General features: G+C 41.6%; 1 protein-coding gene across 3 annotated transcripts in view; it reads left to right on the forward strand.

Annotated features, from left to right (window-relative positions):
• Nucleotides 1-5,836, forward strand: part of LOC106527320 (protein phosphatase 1K, mitochondrial) — a 13,127-nt gene extending 7,291 nt beyond the window's left edge. The window contains exons 2-9 of one of the 3 annotated variants that reach the window (XM_014022165.1): nucleotides 787-978; nucleotides 1,211-1,387; nucleotides 1,490-1,662; nucleotides 2,764-2,864; nucleotides 2,965-3,130; nucleotides 4,994-5,138; nucleotides 5,223-5,357; nucleotides 5,442-5,836. In XM_014022165.1, the coding sequence (XP_013877619.1) occupies nucleotides 847-978; nucleotides 1,211-1,387; nucleotides 1,490-1,662; nucleotides 2,764-2,864; nucleotides 2,965-3,130; nucleotides 4,994-5,138; nucleotides 5,223-5,357; nucleotides 5,442-5,573 (1,161 nt within the window). In that variant the 5' untranslated portion in view covers nucleotides 787-846 and the 3' untranslated portion in view covers nucleotides 5,574-5,836. Of the gene's footprint in view, nucleotides 1-583; nucleotides 979-1,210; nucleotides 1,388-1,489; nucleotides 1,663-2,763; nucleotides 2,865-2,964; nucleotides 3,131-4,993; nucleotides 5,139-5,222; nucleotides 5,358-5,441 lie in introns of those variants that run through there. The other 2 variants (XM_014022167.1, XM_014022166.1) reach the window with 2 other exon arrangements.
• The last annotated feature ends 296 nt before the right edge of the window (nucleotides 5,837-6,132 follow it).

Consider the following 6,132-nt stretch of genomic DNA (forward strand, 5'->3'; position numbering starts at 1 on the left):
GTTTCTCGACCTTTATATACATTTTTAAAGTTTAATCAATAATTAAATTTCTGCTGTTGTTTAAAGAGTTTATTATTCTAAAATATTTAAGTTTTTTTTGCAGTTTTGAGATTTCTGCAGTTTTTACTGCCTAAAGCTAAACTGTGCTTTTTCTGTTTAAATATTTACAAATAACTCAAAAATATGTTTAAACAAATTGTTTATGATATAGAATTAATATTTTATAGTATATATTATATAAAACATTTATATATGTAAATATAGAATATTTATAATGAAATTATTGATTAAATATTTTTGTTTTTTTTAATGCGAGAATGTGTTTCTGTTTGTTTTTGTTTTTCTAAGATTGAAACCTTATTTACATTTTATAGTTTTGTGTTCCTGGATGCAGTGAACTCCTAAATACTGAAATATATTGTTGTGTGTTTTTATTGTGTACTCTGATCTAAAGTACCAATGAAAGTCGTACTGAGTAAAAACATGTTTTCAGTCTTCAAACAAAACTATTCGCACTAATTGTTTAAAATGTTGAGTTCATCCCATTAGAATCAGTTTGTTTTATTAAAGTTAAGTCGACAGTTCATGTTTGTTTATTTCCAGGTGGTATTTCTCATCTGAACGAGTATTTATAGAACCTGACCTTGTAACCTGAGGAAGTATTTCTCTGCGCAGCTGCAGTTATTTATAAACCACACACAGAAACACAACCAGGAACATGAACCTGGTTAATATCGGGGACCTTTAAGGTTTCTCCTCTCATTTCATTCGTTGTCTTTCTTCCAGATCACCTGGCCAGGTAACTCCGCCTCCTGTAACACCTGCAGCTGTTGATGACAGTCAGCCATGTCCACTCCGGTGCTCCTCAGCCTTCTTCGATGCGCTCGCTCCTCCTTCTCCAGACAAACCTTCTCCGCTGTTCGATCCGCGCAGGAAGCTTCCACGCCGTGCGGACAGGTGAAGCTGCTCTCTGCACAGGTGTTTTTAAAGATGACATCATGATTTACCTGATCACTTTGGTTGCATTCTGCAGCTCCACCACTAGGTGTCAGTGTTTCTGTTGTGTTTAGCCACAAAGCTTTGGATCATAGGAGGAATTTTAACTTGGACTTTATAAAAATAAAAAACGAGCTTCATCGTTTTTATATCTGCTGCAGGTTTTTAACTTGACCCGACACTGAAGTCTGTCCTTCCTTCACCTGTCCCTCAGGTGGGCGGGGCTTTGTTAGGGACGGTGGGCGTTCGGCGGCTCGGCGGCTCCGTCAGGTTTGCTGATGACGGCAGTGTCCAACCGGTGACCTGGGACTCGTTTGGGATCTGGGACAACCGGATAGAAGAACCTGTGTTGCTGCCTTCCAGTATCAGATATGGAGAACCCATTCCTCAGGTGAGTTCACCTGGTCCACCTGTAAACAGGTGAGTTCACCTGTAAACAGAGTGTTATGTGAGGGTTTCAGGCGTTACCTGAGCGGGCTGGTCTTCCTCTCAGGTCAGTCTGTCTCGGGTCGGCAGCGCGTCCGTTTTGGGTCTCAGGAAGCAGAATGAGGACCGCCTCCGGATCGCCCGTATCCACGACAACCTGCTGTACTTTGCCGTGTTCGATGGCCACGGAGGCCCGCACGCCGCCGACTACTGCTACACGTTCATGGAGAAATTCATCAGGTGGAGTTTTATTAAACTTTAAACAAAATGTCCCAAACACGTCTTTCAGTGGTTGGTGGAGCTAACCCAAATGTTGGCTTCGCTAACCACTAAACAAGAACCGTAGCTCCGCTAATGCTAACCACTAAACAAGAACCGTAGCTCCGCTAATGCTAACCACTAAACAAGAACCGTAGCTCCGCTAACGCTAACCACTAAGGCTAACCGCTAATCTGGTAAAGTGATATGAAATTAGTGGAAGCTAACACTAACCACTAATCCACTAAACAAAAACCGTAGCTCCGCTAACGCTAACCGCTAATCTGCAAAACTGATACAAAGTTAATGGAAGCTAACGCTAAACTGCTAAAGTGATACAAAATTAGTGGAAGCTAACCCTAACTGCTAATCTGCTAAATAAATATAAAATTAGTGGAAGCTAATGCTAACCACTAATCTGCTAAACTGATACAAAATTATTGAAAGTTAATGCTAATCTGCACAACAATTTTAAAATTAGCAGACGCTAATGCTAACTGCTAAAGTGATACAGAATTAGTGGAAGTGAACGCTAGCCGCCAAGATGACGGTCAGTCTTCACCTTCTTCCAGTTAAAGGTGTGTGGATTGGACAGAAACCTGTTTCTAGTTTTCTATTGGTTTAATCTGAAGGTGGGCGGGATCATCTGTGGCAAATCAGCCAATCCAAGCCAGTCATAAATAATAAAACGTGGCTGAGTAAATATTTTTATAAAGTTTTAAGTTAGTCAAACAACAAATACTTCCTCTCATATTTTATATGTTATACTTTTTTGTATTTATTTGAATATTGTTAAATATTATTTTATTTCTTTTTTATGCTCTTAGTTTTAAGACTAGCTGCTAAAAATGCTACATGCTACACATGGTGCCTGACACACTTGGCATAAAAATAGAGAAATTTTACACTTGTGGATTTGTTAGTTAACGTAATTGAGTAGAAGCTAATTGGTCCACTAAAAATTTCCAAAAATAGCAACAAAAAAAAATTATAATAATTATAAGCTAATCCACTAAATGAGAAGCTAGTTATGCTAACAGCGGATTAGCATATTTTAATAAAAGTCTTGATGTTTTGTTGCAGAGACGCTCTGGAGGAGGACAGTGATCTGGAACAGGTTTTGCAGAAAGCCTTTTTAGACGCCGACACGGCTCTGCACACACATCTGAGCTACTTCAACAACGGTTAGACATGAACCTGCAGCCACACGTTGGCGCGGGGGACGATTAGCAGTGCTGATATTTTGATACAGTATTTAAATTTCCCGCCTCTCCTCTTCCCCAGCTTCCTTTCTGACGGCGGGAACCACGGCGACGGTTGCTTTGTTACGTGACGGCGTGGAGCTGGTGGTCGGCAGCGTCGGCGACAGTCGGGCGATGCTGTGCAGGAAGGGACAAGCTAAGAAGCTGACCAAAGACCACACGCCGGACCGCAAAGACGAGAGGCAACGGTACGCAAGCCTGGGTTGTGATGTCGGGCTGAGCTGATGAAAGACCAGAGCTTCAGGGCTCAGGATCCCCTCCTGCTCTCTGGGTATAAATGGAGGGAAGCCAACTTTCCTGGGGTTCAGCCAGACGCTGAAACGAGCAGAGCTGCAGGTCCAAAGGATTGGGATTCCCTTCAGCTAAAAGCAGCCGACGTTATGTAACAGCCGACGTTTAGCTGTGCACATCAGTCAAAACCAAAAAGTACAAGGACATAAATTTACTCTTAACCCCAGGACAGCAGGAGGGTGAAGAGATGAAATGATCATTTGATCATTTTAGCCCCAGGACAGCAGGAGGGCAAATAGATAAAACAACCCGTCAATCATTTTAACCCCAGGACAGCANCCCCAGGACAGCAGGAGGGCAAATAGATAAAACAACCCGTCAATCATTTTAACCCCAGGACAGCATGAGGGCAAAGAGATAAAATAACCCTTCGATCATTTTAACCCCAGGAAAGCAGGAGGGCAAAGAGATAAAATTTTGACCCCAGGAAAGCAGGAGGGCTAAGAGATAAAATAACCCTTCAATCATTTTAACCCCAGGACAGTGGAAGGTGAAGAGATAAAATGATGCTTCAGTCATTTTGATCCCTGGACAGCAGGGGTTGAAAAGATAAAATGACCTTTTGGTCATTTCGACCCCAGGACAGTAGGAGGGAAAAGAGATAAAATGATCCTTTGGTCATTTTGACCTCAGGGCAGCAAGAGGGTGAAGAGATAAAATGGTCCTTCGATCATTTTAACCCCAGGACAGCAGGAGGGCAAATAGATAAAATAACCCTTCAATCGTTTTAACCCCAGGACAGCAGGAGGGCAAATGGATAAAACAACCCTTCAATCGTTTTAACCCCAGGACAGTAGGAGGGAAAAGAGATAAAATGATCCTTCGGTCATTTTGACCTCAGGGCAGCAGGAGGGCAAATAGATAAAATGATCCTTTGATTATACTAACCCCAGGACAGCAGGAGGGCAAATAAATAAAATAACCCTTCAATCATTTTAACCCCAGGACAGCAGGAGGGTAAATAGATAAAATAACCCTTCAATCATTTTAACCCCAGGACAGTGGAAGGTGAAGAGATTAAATGATGCTTCAGTCATTTTGATCCCTGGACAGCAGGGGTCGAAAAGATAAAATGACCTTTCGGTCGTTTCGACCCCACGGCAGCAGGGAGGTGAAGAGATAAAATTAACCTTTGGTCATTTTGACCCCAGGACAGCAGGAGGGAAAAGAGATAAAATGATCCTTTGATTATATTAACCCCAGGACAGCAGGAGGGAAAAGAGATAAAATGATCCTTTGGTCATTTTGACCTCAGGGCAGCAAGAGGGTGAAGAGATAAAATGGTCCTTCGATCATTTTAACTCCAGGACAGCAGGAGGGCAAATAGATAAAATGATCCTTTGATTATATTAACCCCAGGACAGCAGGAGGGCAAATAGATAAAATTATCCTTTGATCATTTTAACCCCAGGACAGCAGGAGAGTGAAGATATATAATGATCCTTTGATCATTTTAATCCCAGGAAAGCAGGAGGGAGAAGAGATAAAATAACCTTTCAATCATTTTAACCCCAGGACAGTGGAGGATGAAAAGATAAAATGATCCTTTGATCATTTTAACCCCAGGACAGCAGGAGGGTGAAGATATATAATGATCCTTTGATCATTTTGACCCCAGGACAGTAGGAGGGTGAAGAGATAAAACGATTCTGAGCCACACGGTTGATGAGAAGAACGTTTGAATTCCTACTCCAGGGTGGATCTTTTACTCTGAAACTTTCACCAGACAGGAAGTCGTCCTGTTTGATGTTTGTGTTCAGGATTCAGAGGTCCGGTGGCTTCCTGTCGTGGAACAGCGTCGGTCAGGCAAATGTAAACGGACGGCTCGCCATGACGCGCAGCATAGGAGACTTCCACCTGAAATCAAGTGGTGTCATCGCAGAGCCTGAAACGAAACGAGTCACGGTGAGTCCCAGAGCGGCACCGTACGACCGTTTTTCACAAACAGTCCCGTTACTTCCTGACAATCAGCACGCGTCGTCTCTGCAGGTCCAACACGCCAACGACTCCTTCCTGGCTCTGACCTCAGATGGGATCAACTTCCTGCTGAGTGACCAGGAGATCTGTGATGTCATCAACCGGTGCCATGACCCCACCGAGGCTGCAGAGGTCATCTCTGAGCAGGTAGACCATTCTTAAAGTAAATACGAGACAAGAACAGAAACATCTATAAAAAGGTCAGAATCAGCAGCAGGAAATGTGTTTCAGGCGCTGCAGTACGGCTCGGAGGACAACGCCACCATCGTCATCGTCCCGCTGGGAGCCTGGGGCAAACACCAGAGCTCCACCAACATCTACAGCATGAGCAGGAGCTTCGCTTCCAGTGGTAGATGGGCCTAAAAACCAACAACAACACAAAAGAACTGATTTATTTCATCAAAACCCTCCATAAAACTCAAACCGCCCTCATGAAGACGTCCACACACACAGAGAAGCCCCGTTAGGTTTTATCAGTGTAAATAGAGTGTAAATTAATTTATGTTGTGTATTTATAGAAACATTTACTGCTGTTTGTTCAGGTCAGTACGTTCACTAAATCATGTTTTTCATTCTGGACTAAAAGGTTTTGTTTCTTTAATTGACAGCAGATGTTTTCAGACTCATCAAAGCTCAAAATATCTTTTTTACAAACTCAGCTTTAAACACAATAAAAACATTTGAATGTTTAAAACAAATAAAAACATTTGAAGGTTTAAAACACATAAAAACATTTGAATGTTTAAAACAAATAAAAACATTTGAAGGTTTAAAACACATAAAAACATTTGAATGTTTGAAACAAATAAAAACATTTGAATGTTTGAAACAAATAAAAACATTTGAATGTTTGAAACAAATAAAAACATTTGAATGTTTGAAACAAATAAAAACATTTGAAGGTTTAAAACATAAAAACATT

The sequence above is a fragment of the Austrofundulus limnaeus genome, unplaced genomic scaffold, assembly GCF_001266775.1.
Source record: "Austrofundulus limnaeus strain Quisiro unplaced genomic scaffold, Austrofundulus_limnaeus-1.0 Scaffold319, whole genome shotgun sequence".
NCBI lineage: Eukaryota > Metazoa > Chordata > Actinopteri > Cyprinodontiformes > Rivulidae > Austrofundulus > Austrofundulus limnaeus.